Source organism: Schistocerca americana, chromosome 1, assembly GCF_021461395.2.
Source record: "Schistocerca americana isolate TAMUIC-IGC-003095 chromosome 1, iqSchAmer2.1, whole genome shotgun sequence".
Classification (NCBI taxonomy): domain Eukaryota; kingdom Metazoa; phylum Arthropoda; class Insecta; order Orthoptera; family Acrididae; genus Schistocerca; species Schistocerca americana.
Window position 1 is genome coordinate 829,382,887 of NC_060119.1, and position 22,953 is coordinate 829,405,839.

At 44.8% G+C, this 22,953-nt stretch overlaps 1 protein-coding gene across 1 annotated transcript in view; it reads right to left on the reverse strand.

Annotated features, from left to right (window-relative positions):
- Positions 1 to 22,953, reverse strand: part of LOC124594466 — a 155,699-nt gene that overhangs the window by 45,771 nt on the left and 86,975 nt on the right. Inside the window, exon 7 of the mRNA XM_047132845.1 lies at positions 12,636 to 12,801. Within this exon, the coding sequence (XP_046988801.1) occupies positions 12,636 to 12,801 (166 nt within the window). The remainder of the gene's footprint in view (positions 1 to 12,635; positions 12,802 to 22,953) is intronic.

Below are 22,953 nucleotides of genomic sequence, written 5' to 3' on the forward strand. Positions count from 1 at the left end.
AAGTGCCGAATTACGTGTTTCGCGTCAACCGCGTCGGCCAGCAACAACCATGGATTGCAGTGAGGATTGTTGTGAATGTTAACCATCAGCATTGCGTGTGACGAAGTACTGAAAATCAGCAACCAATAAAAAGAAGTGTAAGGCGAAGGTAGCAATTGCTTCAGAATTTGTGTGTTCGTAGAAAATACAATACAGTTTGTACATCGCAACCTTTGTGGTCCTTGATAATAGACAAACTTTCAATCATTCCACTATTCAGTCTCAGAACAGCCGCACTCGGTTGAAATACCCCCGAAACCACAGCAGAAAAACCGACAGCCTTTCATCCATTAAGCACACGGTCATATAATTATAATAATTAGCTGTTTGGCGGCTTCGGTAAATTACACAAAACCCAATTAAGGAATTTAAACGGGGGTGTTTCAGCTAGGAGCTGACTTTGTTCGTGGGAAAAGCGCGCTTTACCAGACTAAAAAAGAATTTGATGAGACCGGACTGTTTCATAGAACAGCCAAGATTTTAATTGAGTCGTTAGTGAATCCTTTTTGCATGCAGTATACTTTCAATGATTTTTGTGAAACCCAACACCCTGGACAAATTTCGTCGGGCCACCCCTTTTGCTATTCTCAAATGTAGTGTGCAGTGATGGTGATACAGTATCTGTACCCCCTGTGGAGTGATCTGTCTGTCAGTAGCCCAGCTGTTGCAGATCTTTGTAGCAGCAGGAAGGACTGCATTTGTTATATCGGTTGGTGCTTCGCAATCACAACCTAAATATTCATGTAACAAAAGTTGTGAAGACTTTAGGGGTGGATGACCTCTATGGTAGGTGGTGGAAATGGACTGTTACTGATCAGGAGACCTGTAGTTCATCGCCCTATCAGTGGTTGCAGTAGTGTGGTGGGTTGGAGCCAGGTGGTTGCACGATACCCTGCCATAGAAACAGCAGTCACAAATAACTGTTTTGTTCCAATAAAAAATAGCTTTGGAAGTAATGGGCGATGGCCAGTTCCCACAGGATGCAGCTGGACTTGGCGTCCAAAGCGTGCTCACTCTGCAATGGCCTGTCGTCACGGCCATCAAGTGACAGGCTTACTTTTGTTACGTCAGGGCACCATTATGATTCGTGGTGACTTCAGGGCAACTATTATCTTTGAATAAAGGTTTCATTTCTGCTCGTCTCATTGCATATTTCTTGGAGGTATCTTCTGTATCGGACTGCACTGTAGCAGTTATTTCTATGTATGCTCTAGATTTCATAGAGGTATGTTACCTGGCTGTGGCAAAGCATGTGAAATTTATATTTCTCCTTAAGTTTTGCACACCAGTGTATGTTATAAATACAGCTACCAATCACAAAGTTTGAGATGTCATTACTTTTACCATTGCTGTTACTGGAAAGCAGTATCTAAAGCCGCCCAGTTGTATTGTACCTTTACTTCTGGAAGGCACTATGTACAGTTCCGCACTTCCGCCTGTTGAGCAATATACGAGCGAATGGAATATCAGACCAACTGTATGATTGGATTAAAGAGTTTTTAACAAACAGAACACAGCATCTCATTCTGAACGGAGAGAAGTCTTCGTACGTAAAAGAAGCTTCAGGAGTGTTCCAGGTGAGTATTATAGGCCATTACTTCTCACAATATATGAAAGTGACCTATTAGATAACGTCAGAAGTTCCACGAGGATTTTCAAGAATGACGCTGTTCTATATAGAGAAGTCCGATGCCAGAAAATTGTAGCTAAATGCAGGAGGACCTGCAGGGCATCGACGCTTGGTGCGGTGAGTGGCAATTGACGCTCACCAGAAACGGATGTAACGTAGTACCGATATATAGACGGAAAGACCCTTTATTTTATGATTACGAAGTTACAGGACAATCACTGGAAGCACTTACTGCCATAAAATAAGGAAGAATATGCGCAGAGAGCGATTTGAAATAGAATCACCACACAAAACGAATCGCGAGTAAGGTAGACGCCAGACAGAGATTCAGTGACGGAGTCTTCAGGAAATGTAATACACCAGCGACGGAAGTAGCTTACAAAACACTTGTTCGACCAATAATAGAATTAGAGTCGTCAGTATGGGATCTGCACCACACCGGACTGACAGAGGAAATAGAGGGAATCTACAGTAGAGCAGTGCGTTTCATACAGGTTCATTTAGTAGGCACAAATGCATCACAGAGGTCACCAACCAACTGCAGCGGCAGACGCTGCGAGAGGAGCGTTCTGCATCACGGTGTGGTCTACTGTTAAGGTTCCGAGGGCGTAAGTTCGTAGACAAAATGGTTCAAATGGCTCTGAGCACTATGGGACTTAACATCTGAGGTTATCAGTCCCATAGAACTTAGAACTACTTAAACATAACTAACCTAAGGACATCACACACATCCATGCCCGAGGCAGGATTCGAACCTGCGACCGTAGCGGTCGCGCGGTTCCAGACTGAAGCGCCTTTAACCGCGTGGCCACACTGGCAGTTCGTAGACGGGTCAACTAATACACTCCTGGAAATGGAAAAAAGAACACATTGACACCGGTGTGTCAGACCCACCATACTTGCTCCGGACACTGCGAGAGGGCTGTACAAGCAGTGATCACACGCACGGCACAGCGGACACACCAGGAACCGCGGTGTTGGCCGTCGAATGGCGCTAGCTGCGCAGCATTTGTGCACCGCTTCCGTCAGTGTCAGCCAGCTTGCCGTGGCATACGGAGCTCCATCGCAGTCTTTAACACTGGTAGCATGCCGCGACAGCGTGGACGTGAACCGTATGTGAAGTTGACGGACTTTGAGCGAGGGCGTATAGTGGGCATGCGGGAGGCCGGGTGGACGTACCGCCGAATTGCTCAACACGTGGGGCGTGAGGTCTCCACAGTACATCGATGTTGCCGCCAGGGGTCGGCGGAAGGTGCACGTGCCCGTCGACCTGGGACCAGACCGCAGCGACGCACGGATGCACGCCAAGACCGTAGGATCCTACGCAGTGCCGTAGGGGACCGCACCGCCACTTCCCAGCAAATTAGGGACACTGTTGCTCCTGGGGTATCGGCGAGGACCATTCGCAACCGTCTCCATGAAGCTGGGCTACGGTCCCGCACACCGTTAGGCCGTCTTCCGCTCACGCCCCAACATCGTGCAGCCCGCCTCCAGTGGTGTCGCGACAGGCGTGAATGGAGGGACGAATGGAGACGTGTCGTCTTCAGCGATGAGAGTCGCTTCTGCCTTGGTGCCAATGATGGTCGTATGCGTGTTTGGCGCCGTGCAGGTGAGCGCCACAATCAGGACTGCATATGACCGAGGCACACAGGGCCAACACCCGGCATCATGGTGTGGGGAGCGATCTCCTACACTGGCCGTACACCACTGGTGATCGTCGAGGGGACACTGAATAGTGCACGGTACATCCAAACCGTCATCGAACCCATCGTTCTACCATTCCTAGACCGGCAAGGGAACTTGCTGTTCCAACAGGACAATGCACGTCCGCATGTATCCCGTGCCACCCAACGTGGTCTAGAAGGTGTAAGTCAACTACCCTGGCCAGCAAGACCTCCGGATCTGTCCCCCATTGAGCATGTTTGGGACTGGATGAAGCGTCGTCTCACGCGGTCTGCACGTCCAGCACGAACGCTGGTTCAACTGAGGCGCCAGGTGGAAATGGCATGGCAAGCCGTTCCACGGGACTACATCCAGCATCTCTACGATCGTCTCCATGGGAGAATAGCAGCCTGCATTGCTGCGAAAGGTGGATATACACTGTACTAGTGCCGACATTGTGCATGCTCTGCTGCCTGTGTCTATGTGCCTGTGGTTCTGTGAGTGTGATCATGTGATGTATCTGACCCCAGGAATGTGTCAATAAAGTTTCCCCTTCCTGGGACAATGAATTCACGGTGTTCTTATTTCAATTTCCAGGAGTGTATATTGCTTCCTGCTATGTACATCTCTCAAAAAGACAATGAAGATAAAATCAGAGGGATTCGAGGCCACTGGGAGGATTAACAATGATTGCGAACTATTAGTGACTGGAATAAGAAAGCGGGTGGGGGGGGGGGGGGGGGTTAGTGACAGCGATAGATAAACTACCTTCCGCTACACACCGCAAGGTCGCTTGCGGAACGTAGATGTAGTAGCAGTAGTACTAGGCAGAGAGCCTCGATGCTGACTGGGCCTGTGGCTGAACACCAAACGGAAGCCAGCAAAGGTGGCCGCACCAGCAACTACAGATGTACAACTCAGGGCTAGACACACTGGGGTGTGTAGTGTCGAACCGTGGATTCCAGTGCGGACTGCTGCTGCTCACAGAGGTGACGTGCCAGGAGGTGGTGAGAAGTAACAGTGTGTCCTGCATAGGGCGACGATCAGCGACAGTGTTCGCCCACACAGGCGACGGTGGTTAAGCAACTAGAAGGCGCGAGCTCAAACCGTGGATCAGCTGCCAGCAGGTGGCCCAACGGTTTGAGGGTGCCAAGTCAGTTGCATTCAGACTTAGCCCGGGTGGTGAATCCTTAGCTACTCGAGACAGAGTTTGGCAGTACCAGCTTGTTGGCCCATGCTGACCCGTACACTGGTGTAGACGTGGCGTAGCTGGCGGCTTACAAACTGAATATCACCTGTCTCAAATGCGTAGTATTTACACGTCTCTGTTTCTCCAAGGCATCTTTTCCTATCACGTAAGCCACGACAGAGACACAGCTCAGTCGCCCAGCAATAGGGTCACCACCACAACTGCTTCCGCCTTTCTGCTGTCAGTGATATTGTGGCTCTAGGTCCAGTGTCAGGGTTTGAGTATGTGATAACTGCTCCAACGCGGTGCCAAAAATACTTGCAGTACAGCCGGTAACGCTGGCGCAACTGCGTTCTGCCAGCCTCTGTCTGACCTGCTTCCATGGCGTTTCTTGTATGGGCGGCGCCTTTACTTTTATTTACTCATGCCACATAAAAAAGCTCCAGTGCAACAGTTAGTTCAGATGTAACGTAAAAGACAGTTACGAGGGCTATTTTTTTTCAAAGTTCGGTCGATTGTATAGTGCAAATTGCAACGAAAATAAAATAACTGTTTTATTTGCAACATTTAGCTATACCTTTTAGCTCCTATACGGCGTAGTCACTTCTCCGACTTAGACATGTGGCCTCATGTTGTACCAACTTTCCCATCAGAGAAGACAGCAGCCTGTGCTTTCCACCAGTTCTCTAGCAAGCGGTCATTGAGCAAAGAGACGAAAGTCGGAGGGAGCCAGGACCGAGCTGCATGCTGCCTGACCTAACACGTACAATCGAAAACGCTGCAGCAGCGTCTTTGTTGGAGCTGCAGTGCGCGGCCGAGCATTGGCACAAAGGACAACATTCCTCTTAGTTTGTTGTGAATTTCCCTCCGTAGATAATTTTCTGTAATCGCCTGATCTACTCACTGAGCAATATCGTTGGTTGACAGTCACTTCCTTCCCAGACCTCCTGCATCATGATCGTCTGTGCATCCTACTTCAGAGTTCCTCCACCAAAGCCGAAATCTGCTATGCCTGGCAGTTGCGTTGTGGCTGCCTGAAATCAGGCGGAAGCCCTTAGCATAGAGAAATGTAATGACAATACGCACTTCATACTTAGCGGAGATTCTATTGCTGTGGCCATCTTTATGTGCTCACTGTGCGATCAGAACTGAAAGGAACGACTCGACGCGATCAACAGTCGCACTAGACACACCGTGCAACAATTCTGCGCAAAGCTTCATTGAATTTTCACTGTGGTTTTAATTTCACGATTAATCGAACATTGAAAAAAAAAGCAGCCCTCGTGCTAACTACTTAAAACATTGATTTAAATGTTTTGATAACTTTTGTATCAATTTGCTTGACGAAATTTGACTTCATATTTCTACTTCCCTGTTCAAACTGAATCATTTAATATATGTAAAACAGTGTTATGTTCGATTTTTATTTTAACATTTTTATACTGACTTGTTTTTCTACGCCTTCAGCAGTAATGCCATATGAGTTTATTTTAGAGGAATACTCGCAACGTGGTCTTACATTTGCACTACTTTAAAAATACGCTATTTGATTTTTCGAAGATGGCCCTTATCATATATAAATGCACGTCATACGACATGCAAAAGTAAGTTAGTCATGATATATAAGTAACATTTATGTAGACTGCAGTTTCAGTTTACATCTTTTCTCTGTCTACAACATGCAAGTATCAATTTCAGGACATTACACTTACAACAATGTGCACAAAGGCAAGTACTAGTCACGTGTTTTCGAAAATGAGCAGTACACTGTTCACTTTGCATGACGAAAATGCCAATCACGTTGTGTTATAATGAAAATCGTATGCGGCTTTAATCGAATTATATACTGAACAGTCGATTTATCAACATAATTTGACACACATTCTCGGTACTCATCCTTTCTTAATTCGCTGATGAGCGTTTTACTACTTTCATTTTATGAATGACGGGCTAGGTTTCAGTTTTGAGAGCTCACATGTTTACTCTCAGTCCCACGAATTCTGTATTAATACCACCTGATAACAGACCTTTTATGATGCCCACTTTCTTGTTATTGACGCAGGGAATATTATAAACGCTACTATCAGCGTACTCCAAACCGTCAAATCACGTATGCACAGCACATTTAATAACATTATAAATATGTGAAGAAGTTATGTGATATAATAAGCTATCCCTGTTTGTGTAACATATTTTACCATTTTTCCCTCAAACTTCTGAAACAAATAATCACGATGGAAATTTACTAGAGGCAATTTATAAATATATAAAATAGCCATCCCTGCAGCTGTGTATCTGTCAAAAACAGTATTAAGTCTACTTAATTCAATGACAGTCAAACTGACCATGAAAACGACACTGCACTTGAAATTCGATCTTGTACTCCGAAAACAGCTCGGTATCTACCTTTCCAACTTATTACTAGCTTCACATCACTAATTTTTCGCACATTCTGCACAGTTTTTCCATAAATACTATTATTCATTAGTTTGAAAAAAAAAGTTTTTCGAATTCGTTTTTTGCATTCATACGTTTCTCAGCTTTAATGTTGATACATGGTTTCATCGAGCGAGCTTGACGGAATGATAATAGCCAGTGAGTCTGGTCACTACTTCAGATTTCTGTTGTGAACCGCATAATTTATTTTCATAATAAGGAAATAAGGTTCTTTGGAATTCCTGGCTTGTTGATTGCTGGTGATGGTTCTATTTCCTCTGAATATAATAGTGGATCAAAGTGAAGTTCATGGATACTTTCTGGGTATTACTTCTAAAACGTAGCCGATGTCTGAATAATTTGGTAAGCTCATTTCGTGAAAACTCTACATAGACAGCCATGCAAGATCAGAGTGTTAGGTACTGCATCGTCCCCGAGCTATAGAGACTATTAATATAGAGATATATAATGTAAGAGGCATTGTTATTTTCATTACAATCAGCTATGAACCTGTTGTTTGCAACAGCCTGTCTATGTGAGCAATGGGCAATACCGCCTCTGCTGCCACACTTATCAAATTATAGTTGTTATATGTCCGTAATAGCTGCAATTTTACGATAGTTATTTTCAGCAAAGCAACCATGCTTTACGAGGTGAAGAGTTAATGGAAATCTCCAAAGACGTAGGCTAAAAACATGATCTCGGTTTACAAATATAAGCCAGAGCAATCTCCTCATGTCTTGCATTCAAATAAACACCACACTTTGCATGCTGTTTGGTATTCATATTATTTGATAGTTGTTTGACCAGTCAACAAGCATTTGGAAGCTTTAACTGATGGCAAATGTACATTCAACAAAACGGGTTCGGCAGTTACATATATGGAAACACAACTTTATTATTAATCAAACTAAACTTTTCACTGTAGGTGAAATACTATATTGTTATTTTCAACTCATCAGATTTTAAATATGACACACTCTTTTCTACAGAATGTGGCATAAAGTTGAAGGAATCTGCAAAGCGAAATTTAATGTGACAGTGGTGTTACACTGCGATAGATCCAGTGAATATTTTGTATCTCCCTTTTCTTATGGTCAGTTTTTTCCACGTATTTGTGTAATTTACGTTATAGCTGGTAAGTGAAGCTCCTCGAAAACTGTCAGTAAACTGAAAATGGCCTCTGTGTTTTGCTTAAATCGTTCCTGAAGTTACTGTAAATTCCTATTGCTCGAAACGTTTGTTCTTCATCGAAACTAATAATGATCTGCATGTTCTGAAACAAGCATTTTTTATATTGTCAGCAGTCAAGTACAGCTGCGTGCTAAACCATTCCTCATAGGACCCCAGTACACCTGAGACTGTGGACATTCCTCACTGTAGCTGCAATGTAGATAGTAAGTAGTACTAAATGATTTATACACATGAATTTCACCAGTGACATTCTGTTTTAGCAAGCAGTCAGTATCTGCTTATATGACAAATGGTAGCTCTAATTGCTTGCCTGTCGGATTTTGTGTACGGTTTCTCTGCATTGGGCATCACATCTACATCTACATCTACATGGTTACTCCGTGGTTCACACTTAAGTGCCTGGCAGAGGGTTCATCGAACCATTTTCATATTACTTCTCTACCATTCCACTCTCGAATGGCGCGTGGGAAAAAGGAACACCTAAATCTTTCCGTTCGAGCTCTTATTTCTCTTATTTTATTATGATGATCATTTCTCCCTACGTAGGTGGGTGTCAACAAAATATTTTCGCATTCGGAAGAGAAAGTTGGTGATTGAAATTTCGTAAATAGATCTCGCCACAAAGGAAACCGTCTTTGTTTCAGTGACTGTCACCCCAACTCGCGTATCATATCAGTGACACTCTCACCCCTATTGCGTGATAACACGAAACGGGCTGCCCCTCTTTGCACCCTTTCGATGTTCTTCGTCAATCCTACCTGGTAAGAATCCCACCCCGTGCAGCAATATTCCAGCAGAGAACGGACAAGTGTAATGTAGGCTGTCTCTTTAGTGGGTTTGTTGCATCTCCTAAGTGTTCTGCCAACAAAGCGCAGTCTTTATTTCGCTTTCCCCAAAATATTATTTATGTGGTCTTTCCAATTTAAGTTCCTCGTAATTGTAATTCCTAGGTATTTAGTCGAATTGACAGCCCCTAGATTTGTGCGATTTATCGTATGCTCGAAATTTATCGGATTTCTTTTAGTACCCACGTGGATGACCTCGCACTTTTCTTTGTTTAGTGCCAGTTGCCACTTCTCGCACCATACAGAAATTCTCTCTAGATCATTTAGTAACTGGAATTGATCGTCTGATGATTTTACTAGACGGTAAATTACAGCATCATCTGCAAACAATCTACCTGATTATGTAGCTGCTCAGATTATCTCTATGGCACTACCTTGCGGAACGCCAGATATAACTTCTGTTCAACTCGATGGTTTACCGTCCGTCACTACGAACTGTGACCTCCCTGAGAGGAAATCACGAATCCAGCCACACAACTGAGACGATACTCCATATGCACGCAATTTGATTAATAGTCGCTTGTGAGGAACTGTTGACACGGTTGACTGGCTTGAATTGTGAACAATCAACTAAATGAGCAGTTATCTTCTCTTTAGAATGAAAATAACACAAACAACGCTAACACACTCATTTGGATGGTGATTAGGAGCAATGCTACTACGTGATATGTTTCAAAGGTTTTTTATGTAACAGAAATTGTAAAAGTTCTGTATTTTCAATTGGCAGGTTTAACAGGTTCACATGTTACGTTTATGTTGTTGGAGACTTGCAATGGGACGACACTAAACTCTTTTCCTTCGTACTCATTTTTTCCCTGCTGTAATCATCCATCATGCTCAGAATACTGAATATCCTACATATTAAATGAATAATTTTCGTTGTTTTTCCCAAATGTGTGTACAATTTTCAATTTAGTAGGAAATGATAGGTCTAATAATTTTAATATATCTGAATAAGGAATATAATTAGGCACACAGCTCACATTCTCAGTTATAATTGGCAATTTTAAGCAATAATTATCATTCGTCGAATCAACACTTATGATGGCATGTTCATTTGAAATAATTTTTGGTAATTTTCTGCTCATTCCCACACAAGAGCTTTCATTTATATTTAGAGTGAAGCAAAGTTTTCGAATTTCTTTTATCTCCCAACCAGAATCATAGACTTCGAAAATTTACAGTGTGTGTGTGTGTGTGTGTGTGTGTGTATGTGTGTGTGTGTGTGTGTGTGTGTGTGCACGCGCGAGCGCGCGCAAAACCTCTGGATGACACCTACACACGGGACCAGAAACAATATCAGTGGCTTATTAGTAGTTGTTGCCTTGCTTTTAAAATCTATCTTTCCGTTTTTTCAGCAATGTCTCAGATGAGTCAAGAGTTAACGTATGTCCACGGGTATTTAAGGAATTGGTTACACAATCTTGCAGGGTATCATACTCCACCGTGTCGACATAAATGCATGAGCGAGAAGCATTTGTTTCAAGAAAAAAATATATCGTACACTCCTAACGAAATTTCGATTCTTTCGATACATTACAGTCCTTTCTGATTCTTTTTGATACTTTTCGATACATGTGATATTTTTTTATACTTAAGAATTTTTCCGGTACTTGTCATAATCTTACAATGCTTCCAATATTTTTAGGGAATTTTTTTAATTTTTTCGATTTTTTTCAATATTTTTCGATGTTTTTCGAGCCTTTACAAAATGGTTTTTAGGCACTTTCACGCAGCCTTACACAAACATCAACTGGTTTTGTAGCAATACGCACTGAATTTACAGAAATATTAAATAACTTGAGAAACATTCACGCTTTCATAACCACATACCAAGAAACTCGGCAGACATAGTTTCCATAAATTACCAAAAGTGACTGTAAACATAACATGATAAGTGTTGATTCAGAAAACGATAATTGCTGCTTCAAATGCTTGGTTGTAGCCGGTAGCAGATGACAGTGTGAGCCATGTGTCTGATTACCTTCCTTATTCACTTATATCAAAATCGGTGGATGTTCAATATCATACTCAATTGAAACATGTGAGAAAAGAACGAAAATTTTTGATATTCTGAGCATGAGTGGACAATTATAGGAGAGGAAAAAAGTACCAATGGTGTGTTTTACTTTAGATAGGATGAGATTCTCTCTGGTTTCGAGCGGCTAAGAAAAGTGGCAAAGGCTGCCAGTCTCGCTTGCGGGATGAAAGCAGAGCTCGCCATTTGCAGACGAGTGGAGGGTCTGAGTCAGAGACTCAGACGGGTCTGCAGCCGTGTAGATTGCAGATTCCTCTACTTACACCATAGTGTGGTTGGATTTCGGGTTCCGCTGAATAGGTTAAGAGTCCAGTACACGCAGGAGGAGGCTACATGGGTAGCAGGAACTGTGGCGTGAACTGGGAGGTTTTTTAAGTTAGAGGATCTCGGAAAACACAAGAAGGGCTTCTGTCACAAAGGGTGCAGGCCGAACACAGGAAGAACGTAGACAAAGGAACCATCGGTATAATAGTTGTGTTGGGAAAGTACCAGAGCTCCAAGCGCTAATAGAAAGCACTGATGCTCAAATCGTTATAGGCACTGAAAGTTTCATAAAGCCGGAGATAAGTTCAGCTGAAATTTTTGCGAAGAACCTAACGTTGTTCCTAAAGGATAGGCTAAACACAGTTGGCGGTGACGTTTTTGTTGCTGTTAGAAATAGTTTAGCTTGTCGCGAAATTGAAGTAGGTAGTTCCTGTGAGTTAATATGGGCAGAGATCATTCTTGGTAACCGGAATAAAATAATAATTGGGTCATTTTACCGACGTCCCAATTCAGATGATACAATTGCTGAAAGGTTCAAAGAAAGCTTGAGTTTGATTTCAAATACGTACCCGACTCATACAACTGTAATTGATTCAAAAATTGTTCAATTCACGTACAACTGTAATTGGTGGCGACTTTAATTTACCCTCCATATGTTGGCGAAAGTACTTGTTTAATTCCGGAGGTACGCATAAAACATCATCCGAAATTGTGCTAAACGCATTCTCTGAAAATTATTTCGAGCAGTTAGTTCATGAGCCCATGTGAATAAAAAAAAGGGTTGCGAAAACACATTTGACCTCTTAGCGCATCCACTGATGTGGATAATCGTGGATTAATGCGTTTAAACGATCTTCCTGGACGTGGAGAGTCACTGATGTCAAAACGAAATCCTTAAAACGAGATAAACCATTTTCTTGCGGTGCTCTTTCCAAGGGGGATTACCCCCAGGCATGACGAAAATGTTTCCGGCTGCCTTTGCTGCTGTCACCCCTCTATTGAACTGAAACAGAATAATATGTTGGAAATGTTCCGATTTCTCCACTTGGCACTCCATTTCCTAGCGTCCACAGCTCCACTCATCTCCAAATGACAATATGTAAACTCAAATAACAACAGTGAAATACAAATAAAAAATAACACTCGATAAACAAACCCGTAGCAACTGGAATACCAACGTGCAGAACAAAAACCAACTGACGCACCGATCTGATATGTTAGAAGTACGGCTCCAGGAAAGGTAGAAACATAAAATAAAAAGAGTAGTGGAAGTAAATAAGGGCGTAAGAGTGGAGTGTGAGCAGCAGCAGCAGCAGCAGCAGCAGGTGCGACGCTCACCTGTCAGCGCGCTGGTGGACGGTGTCGACTTCGGCGTCGAGGCAGGCGAGCGGGCAGTCGCAGTGCAGGCCGCGGCCGGGAGGCGCCCAGCTTGGCGCCTGCCGCAGCCACTGGCCGGCGCTCCGGCGCAGGCAGCCCAGGCCCGCCAGGTCGCACTCCTCCGCACCTGGCGACACGACACCACCGCACACCGCGTCACCTGCCGGCTCGCCGCACCTGTCCAGTGGGTAGACCGCACTGCCCCACAACCGGGCTCACAGCTCAGCTACACTGGGGAGCTGAGAAGAGCGCCTGCAGGAAGTGAGGCGGGGAGTGGGGAAATCTTACCCTCTCTCCCTTCCTTCTTGCGGCTGCTTACGGCCTATGATATTGGCCGTCAAAAAAATGTTGTCTTACCAGTAGACTTCAATCAGTGTTTCATCATTCGCCATTTCTAGACTCTCGATTTTACTATTTTAGGGTTTCGTGCCTTAGTCTGCAAAAACAGAAGTCTTACAGAATCATTTTGTTTCTCGGTCTAATAGTTAACAACCCTTTTTTCTCAGGAACAGAGAGACGTATCAACTGACCCGGTACCGCTCACTTTTTAAATTTTGTTTGAGAGGTGGCATGCCTTTACGATGTACACAGTGACTTGCCCACTCTCATATTTGTATCTTACTTTGAGTAATTCGATTTGGGGAAGTACGGCCGAGTATTGTCATTACAAGGCTAGTATTGAGAACTCAGAAGATATGAATAATTTCCTCTCTAACTGCATGCGGTGAAATGTTGCTATTCCTTCACACACGGACTTCCCATGCAGCTTCTCTTGTCACCTGGGTAGTCCGGTGACAGGCGGGTTCTGCTGATCTTGAAAGGGTTATGCCAACGGGTGTCAGGCAGTCGAGTGGATGCTGTCCAGACGCCGACACTGTCATAAGAGCGAGGGCGACACGCCCACAGGGGTCTGAAGGAGCGGCTCGGGCTACAGATTCCGTTACTTCGCAGAAACTTAGTGAAAACACTTTCTGACGGGCTACCAGCGAGGCGTGGGAATGACTTACGTTCCCAGGCAGTCTTGGCGGGCAAATTTCCGCGTTTTCTGCAAAATCATAACTGTGACTGGCTTGCTCAGGGGATAGCTCCGTGACGTAGCAAAATCGGCGCAGAAATTGGCGCCAAGTATCTCCATTGGTGGAGTAGTAGTGCTTCGGCAATAGAATGGAATTTTCCGCCGGTTTTCGAGTTGCTGATTGGCACGTTTAACCACGGCCACTGTCGTGGGGGCGGGAATGTTCTGTGTTCGGATTGTACGGGTGCTCTTGAGTAAGTCGGCTCTCGCCTTTCGGTCGGAGTAGGTTACGAGATTGAGCTCTCGCTGCTCTGGACAGCCTGCCTTCTGGTGGGTGTCTAATATACTTTCATTTAATTGTAACTATTTGACGAAGTTGCTGAAGTTTAGACTTCAACGTAACTTTCCAAGTACAGTTGGCAATTGAGCGTTCTGCGTACAAGCGGCCTATGTTGTCTGTCTTGAGCAGTTTTGGCTAAAGTTGACTATATCGGGGTTACTGTGTGACTTCGCTCGTTAAAATCAATCACTGTACCATCCATGATTGTGTAGCGAGCCTTTTCCATCTCCCTCAGAGGCGCATTTGTGTTGCTAGGATGTCTTCAGTCTGGAACAACCAGACCAGGATAATTTGTTTCGGGCTATACTCGAGATATTATCATCACCACGACGGGACGTCGAAGCAACCAGCCATCGCCTCCGGTATGCCAGATCGTGTCCTTGCAGTTAAGAAGACAGCTTGGTGAAGTATGTTCGCAGCACCGGCAGATTAGAGAACTTTGCGATGTGACAATCAGAGCTCAGCAGAGCGCGCCTGTTCCCGTCTTTTCTAACGTGGTTCTGTCTTGGATGTTCATTGTCTGAGTTCTCACTACTGTAGCAGCAATTAACGTTGGGTTGGCTGGGTGTCTCTGATTTGAGTTGCAAGGAATTGGCTCAACATGCCACTTGGTCATAAATGTCACAATCTAGTTTATCGACAACTTCACCTTCACAGCATTTATTTGAGTATCTAATTTAACGTATTTTAAATGTTTCATGTTTTTTGTTTATTATTTTGAGTTTAGTCATAATAAATCAAATTGTTATTTTGGACAGAACTTTCATTGTGTTGATCGGTAGAGCAATCCCTTCATTTCTCACTACGTTAATGAAACTTTCCTTTATCAAATTAATTTCTATCAAATTAAATTATTGCAGGTGCCAAACTCTTTTCTACTCCACTTGCAGGGTCGATTACAGTCAGTTCGCGTTTCTTCTTAATCCATGTGCAACAGCAAAAGTCGGAGTTAGAAAAGGGGGGGGGGGGGGGCGGGGGCTTTGAGCATCATTTCCATATGAAGATTGTAGAAGAATTTAGTGTTACATACACTGCTAGCCCTGGCACCTCGCATGTTTTTTGAAACCATCCGCCTTCTCAGTACTCGCCGCGATGTCAGAATCGAGATCGGATTAGAGTATCTGGTCGCCGCATATCTTTGGCGAGTTGGCTTCTCGAGTGCCGCGAGGAGACAGAACGATGAAGAAGGGGCTTGTTGTGAGTAAGCTCGGGACTGTGCGTGAGGAGCGACGTCGGCGTCGGAGGCATGGCTGCTTGGTCGGTGGGCCCCGGAGAAGCAGTCGGACGGGAACTGAACGCCGTGGGCTCGCAGATGCTAGTGTGGAGGGTTGGTGTTGTCCCTTCGGCGATCATTGAATACAAGGGCTGAGAAGTGATTTCTAGTTTCTGCCTTTGGATTCCGACGAAGAATTACGGAAAGTTTGATGTAAGAGGTAAACATAATAATTCTAAAAACGTGCACGCCGGTGGCGCGTATATCAGACTTGTGAGTGGTGTAAGCTTGGCTTCTGTACTGCAGTCTCCAGTTAGAGCGCTGCTTGGGCGGAGAGCGTCGATATCGCCATTGACATTTATTTAGCTGCTTTAAAGTAAATGACTGTTTTGTGTCGAAGGTGGATCCAAGTGAAGGGCCGAATCATTGCTTGTCTTATTGAGAAACCTAAGTCTGCCCCAGTGTGTTAAACTTTGTTATCTACAGTTATAACGAGTAATTGACAATATCGTAGTGTCCATGAGTGAACTTTGCAGCTACTGTTAAGTGTTTGTAGTAGGGGAAAGATTGACTGCCGGCCGGTGTGGCCGTGCGGTCCTAGGCGCTTCAGTCTGGAGCTGCGTGACCGCTACGGTCGCAGGTTCGAATCCTGCCTCGGGCATGGACGTGTGTGATGTCCTTAGGTTAGTTAGGTTTAAGTAGTTCTAAGTTCTAGGGGACTGATGACCATTAGATGTTAAGTCCCATAGTGCTCAGAGCCATTTGAACCATTTCAAAGATTGACTGTTCTTACGGCTCCCCCCATCGGAGGTTCAAGTCCTCCCTCGGGCATGTGTGTGTGCGCGTGTGTATGTGTGTGTGTGTGTGTGTGTGTGTGTGTGTGTGTGTGTGTTGTCCTTAGCATAATTTAGTTTAAGCTTAGGGACCGATGATCTCAGCAGTTTGGTCCCTTAACACCTTACCACAAATTTCCAAAGATTAACTGTGGAGCTTTTCCGTCGGACGCTTATGAATCGTGTTAATTGCAGTTCACTTCTTATAGTATTTTACAATTTTTCTTGTCGTGGTGAAATCGCTGGTAGTATTTTCATAATTTAGCTTGGGACGTCATTCTGTAGAATGGTGTAGCCCTCCCAAGTCCCAGATATTTTCTTACTGCCTTGCTGAGGTTGCTCTGCAACAGTTGTTGATTTGTCTCTTGTCTATCTCACAGTACTGCTGTTTGGTGCGGTGTGGTATAGTCGAAGTGTTCATTAGTACCGCATCTACTCCCTCGCCCGTTTTAAGATTTGCGAACCGCATCCATATCGACGTATAATTCCAGTATGCAACTTGTGTAAGCTGGTTGCGCCCTGTTAAAGTTTTGTACATCGTGCCGCATGTGATCCTGAAGGAGAGCACAGTGCACAACAGCGCATGACGACGACTAAATCAAAAGATATGTATTGTAAATTTTTTAATGGATATATCCTCTGTGATTTAGAGTTGATTTGTGTTTTTTTTATTTATTTTGAAAGTAAAAGATTACATACCTGGTTAATTATAACATCTATGCTTAGTTGTCATAATTCGTTGGGCGTAGTATGCATCACATGCAAGGAGGTTTATGGGATAAAGTGTTTAATGTAAGGAAAATATTTTGTAACACGGGGCGCATCGTAGTGGCTACGGGGTTTGAGTGTACGCTGATAGTAATCAGATTTTATTGTATTTAAGTTGTTTTAATTTAAAAATTGTGATCAATATTTAATTGACTTTAGAGATCATAAGTCATATCTAGGTTAATTTTGGTATTGCAATGTGGCGTTAGGATAATTAACCTTGAATTATGCAATTTGTATTTTTTTCCTTTGCTTGGAAAGGTATTTTGAGTTTTAAGCGCTGTAAATTGATTTTTAGAGCTGTTCTTTGATCGGTTAAAATAACTCGGGACCTTTCATTAACAAACTATATTGAGGGTCTTATTGTTCAGGATAACGAATGTTTACTTACTATTTTAAAATCAAGTGAATAAAGTTGTAAAATTTTGAAAGTGAAAGAAAAGGCTTTTATTAGAGGAACAGTGCCTGCCCGTACTCCCCGCAACTTCCACGTATTCAAAGCATTGGCCTTCGGGGCGTTCTCTGATGTCATCCCTGGTATCTACCCCAGCTAACGCCTGCGGAGCCGTGTCAAAATGGTAGCAGAGCGTGGTTGCGATCTTTCGTGACCTGGGTAGGGGGCATTATAGGACACCCTCTCTCTAAATTCTATTAAAGCTGTTAAGAACTTGTTTCATCAGAACTTGACGTAATAATAATTTATTGTTGAGAACTCGTTCTATTAGGATTTGACTAATATTAAAATTTTACGTATTTGTTTTATTAAGATTTTTGCTAATATTAAATTGTTTTCCAGGTTATAAGCCGATATGGAAGCGCGGCGTTATCTAGTTCCAGCGCTACTGAAGCGTAAACAGAATATGAAGCGCGAGTGCGCAGACAGACGGGCGAGGGAGGAGTGCCTGAATTACTGACTCAGGTAAAGGCGTCCTTGGAAAACCCGGTGGTAATTTCTCTACAAGTCATCGCTGAGGTAGGAGATGCCTTGAGTTTTGAGTTTACATCGTTGTCCTCGTTGGATCAGTTCAAATGGCTCTGAGCACTATGGGACTTAATATCTCAGATTATCAGTCCCCTAGAACTTAGAACTACTGAAACCTAACCAACCTAAGGACATCACACACATCCCTGCCCGAGGCAGGATTCGAACCTGCGACCGTAGCAGTCGCGCGGTTACGGACTGAAGCGCCTAGAACCGCACGGCTACCGCGGCCGGCTGTTGAATCAGCAGGCTGAGCTTTTTGAGAATGTTTCACCGCCTTGCCGGCCGCGGTGGCCGTGCGGTTCTAGGCGCTGCAGTCCGGAACCGCGGGACTGCTACGGTCGCAGGTTCGAATCCTGCCTCGGACATGGATGTGTGTGATGTCCTTAGGTTGGTTAGGTTACACACATCCATGCCTGAGGCAGGATTCGATCCTACGACCGTAGCAGTCGCGCGGTTCCGAACAAGCATTATTAGTGGGTGCAGGGGGATAATGGACCCTTGACTAAATTAATCGAAAGTGTGCGAACATCCAGCCTGGCTCTTGAGCTACAGGTGTCGGAAACATTTTGGGGGGAGTTAGACCCGAAGACAGGTCGCGGATGACGCTTGCCAAGAAACCTACCGCTTTGGGCGAACTTAGTGTATTAGCATCAGAAACTGAGAAGCTGTCTTACGCTGACAGTCAGCGGGTGAGCTCTCAAATTAGGGGTCGACAACAGAATTATTGTTCACTCCAGGGCAAGGTGGCGCGACCGATAATTTGCAAATCAAAAGTATGTTATCGTTGTCGCCAGGAAGGTCATCTTGTTCGCGACTGCCCATATGATCGGAAGAAGTAAAATAATAGTTGAAGGTGTAGGAAGGAGGGTAGAAATACGCAGGTTAGGATTCCCAAGCGTTTTCGCCGAATAGTGGGAGTTACGGGCACCCAGTTGCCTTTCGTGTGCGCCCAGCTGAATCAGGAACCGGTTGTGCTCTGCTGGTTTCGGGTAGTACCATATCAGCACTGGCCTATCAGTGGCTTTGGAATTTCGCACATTATGTCGCTTGGGTCCCCTGTGTCAGTCGTTCTAGGTTTGTCCCTCGGTCAACCGATAAAAGTTGGAGATAGTGGGCGAGTGTTCGGCTAGTGTGGGCATAGGAAATTTTACTTGGTCGTTTCGATTCGTTCTTTGGTATACTTCGTCCGACCCTGTGTTCGCGCGCGACCGCATATGGTAGTCTTCAGTCTAACTATTGTCGCGCTGGAGGGCACTAGAAAACACGCAACCGTAAATCTCACTGTCGGTCCCAGAGAGGCTTAACCGCTTGTTGTCGCTCCTCATAAAGGTTTTACTTACTCTTTTATCGACTGAGATGCAGTAACTGTGACCTCACATGCCGCAGCATAATTTATTAATACAGAGACTCTGTAATACGCTGAAACGCACATCGAAAACTAAAAATAAGCGGTGGGTACCCATTCTTTTTGTATAACAAAAGAAAGTCACATCTGAGGTGTGACACTAAAACGTGAAGTGCCCTTGTGTGTCTCTTTACAGCTTTAAGAAAAGTTCTTTCCACGTATCGACTGAAAATTGTTAAGGCGCCTATGAATCCCGTGTATCAAATCCACTGTGCTACTACCCGGGGTTTGTGTGAAGATCATTCAAAATCTACAGAGTGCTCATGGGAAACCTTGAGGGACCTACACACCTATAGCTTATCTATATAGTTATCCGCCCAAGCCAGTATCTTTACGATTACCTGACCTGAAGATATTTAGGTTACATTTAATTTTTCTCTTAGATCCATTGTGAGTTCTCTCAGATCTGGTGTTCCGTTCAGTGTTAGTAAGATAATGTGACAATGCCTGAGCCGGCCGCGGTGGTCTCGCGGTTCTACGCGCTTCAGTCCGGAACCGCGCTGCTGCTACGGTCACAGGTTCGAATCCTGCCTCGGGCATGGATGTGTGTGATGTCCTTAGGTTAGTTAGGTCTAAGTAGTTCTAAGTTCTAGGGGACTGATGACCACATATGTTAAGTCCCATAGTGCTCAGAACCATTTGAACCATTTGACAATGCCTGACAGAAAAATAACAGCCGCTATTTTCTGCATACTTACAGCTGTGTTAGTTCTCCGACTGTTTCAGAAAAGCGAATGGAACGTCGTTTATTTTCTTCACTAAGCTCTTTGAATCGTGTCCGTCTCCAGAACATTGTACGCCCTGCTATTTCTTCTTTTTTACACTATTAGAATGTGAGCATCGAAGTTCACGGAGATACAGGTAGCCGTCAATAAGAGCTAAAAGCTTATGTTTTTTCATGGATGTCGTGAGGACAAGGGGTTGAGATTCAGATGACTTGGGACGACAAGACTCTGCGAGCTATACAATTACCGGAGAGAATTGCGCAGTTTATCGTCACGGAATACTCGCGTGCACGAGAACGGGCTGCCTGAACTGCGCAGTTGTATCTGGTATTTTGACGATTTATCGGACAGATATGGCGTCAGGTGCGTATATACGTCGCACCTTAGTCACGTGGCTTTGGGGGTGACATATGTCGGGGACAAAAATTCTGTTCTGTGCATCTGAATGTCCACACCACGGCTATTCTTACTCAGGCACGGCATTTTCTTAGAAGTAATGAGCCGAATTCGCCACAAAATGTACATTAAAAAAAATATTTTTCAATTATGTGTTGTAGAACATAAATTATCAGGAAGTACTTAGAATATTTTTCACATGTCAATAGTGGGTTCCATGTGGTTCCCAAGTAGTGCAGCTACCGTAAACCATAAAATTACCAAATATGCAGCAACCAGTCGCAAAATCATGTTTTATTTATTCACTTTTGCAAATCGATTTCAATTGATTAACAGCCATCATCGGTGCCTTCAACCAATATGTGCCCTGAGTAGTAATACTGCCTTAAGCAGAGGTCAAACATAAAGTGACTATTCCATGTCTGAATATCAATATCCGTGCATTGGAGGAAGAAGATAAAAGATTAAACGTAGCAATATTAGTACAGATAATAATGTTTTTAAATCTTCGTCAGTGTTCTAATCTGAGAGGTTAAATTACACCATTGACTAATTACTTATACACTCTTGGAAATGGAAAAAAGAACACATTGACACCGGTGTGTCAGACCCACCATACTTGCTCCGGACACTGTGAGAGGGCTGTACAAGCAATGATCACACGCACGGCACAGCGGACACACCAGGAACCGCGGTGTTGGCCGTCGAATGGCGCTAGCTGCGCAGCATTTGTGCACCGCTTCCGTCAGTGTCAGCCAGCTTGCCGTGGCATACGGAGCTCCATCGCAGTCTTTAACACTGGAAGCATGCCGCGACAGCGTGGACGTGAACCGTATGTGCAGTTGACGGACTTTGAGCGAGGGCGTATAGTGGGCATGCGGGAGGCCGGGTGGACGTACCGCCGAACTGCTCAACACGTGGGGCGTGAGGTCTCCACAGTACATCGATGTTGTCGCCAGTGGTCGGCAGAAGGTGCACGTGCCCGTCGACCTGGGACCGGACCACAGCGACGCACGGATGCACGCCAAGACCGTAGGATCCTACGCAGTGCCGTAGGGAACCGCACCGCCACTTACCAGCAAATTAGGGACACTGTTGCTCCTGGGGTATCGGCGAGGACCATTCGCAACCGTCTCCATGAAGCTGGGCTACGGTCCCGCACACCGTTAGGCCGTCTTCCGCTCACGCCCCAACATCGTGCAGCCCGCCTCCAGTGGTGTCGCGACAGGCGTGAATGGAGGGACGAATGGAGACGTGTCGTCTTCAGCGATGAGAGTCGCTTCTGCCTTGGTGCCAATGATGGTCGTATGCGTGTTTGGCACCGTGCAGGTGAGCGCCACAATCAGGACTGCATACGACCGAGGCACACAGGGCCAACACCCGGCATCATGGTGTGGGGAGCGATCTCCTACACTGGCCGTACACCACTGGTGATCGTCGAGGGGACACTGAATAGTGCACGGTACATCCAAACCGTCATCGAACCCATCGTTCTACCATTCCTAGACCGGCAAGGGAACTTGCTGTTCCAACAGGACAATGCACGTCCGCATGTATCCCGTGCCACCCAACGTGGTCTAGAAGGTGTAAGTCAACTACCCTGGCCAGCAAGATCTCCGGATCTGTCCCCCATTGAGCATGTTTGGGACTGGATGAAGCGTCGTCTCACGCAGTCTGCACGTCCAGCACGAACGCTGGTCCAACTGAGGCGCCAGGTGGAAATGGCATGGCAAGCCGTTCCACAGGACTACATCCAGCATCTCTACGATCGTCTCCATGGGAGAATAGCAGCCTGCATTGCTGCGAAAGGTGGATATACACTGTACTAGTGCCGAAATTGTGCATGCTCTGTTGCCTGTGTCTATGTGCCTGTGGTTCTGTCAGTGTGATCATGTGATGCATCTGACCCCAGGAATGTGTCAATAAAGTTTCCCCTTCCTGGGACAATGAATTCACGGTGTTCTTATTTCAATTTCCAGGAGTGTATATGTGAATAAAACGGAGAAACAAATGGTTTTACGGAATGTAAATGACATTACATGTTTTATTATTCTCAGTTTCTAACAAGGTCGTTGCTTGCTATTGGTGTTAACTTAATAAAGTATGTTTTTTGAATAAAGATATTGTTGATTGAGACGTATTTTCATGTGTTTTGCAATCTGTGCGTTACAGAGAACTACCAAAGCACCTTTTTAAGACATAGTTGAAGAGGAGAAAAAGGAAAATTGTAAGGACTCTTCGTCACTGGAGAATTGGAAGATATTCGCAACCATTCCCGTGGACGGCAGGTGGCGAGAAACACTATTGAGAAAATTTAGGGAACCGGTATTTCAAGCTGCTTGCCGAACGATTCTACTGTCGGCAACATACATTGCCTGTAAGGACCACTGAGATAAGATACGAGTAAGTATGGCTCTACGGATGCATACAGACAGTTGTTTTTCCCTCGGTCTGTTCGCGAGTGGAACAGGAAACGAAATTACAAGTTGTGGTACAGGGTACCCTACGTCACACACCGTACGGTGGCTTGCGGAATACCTACGTAGATGCAATTGTACTGAAAACGAACTGTCGCTGTCGCTTCTCAGTGTAGGTGACA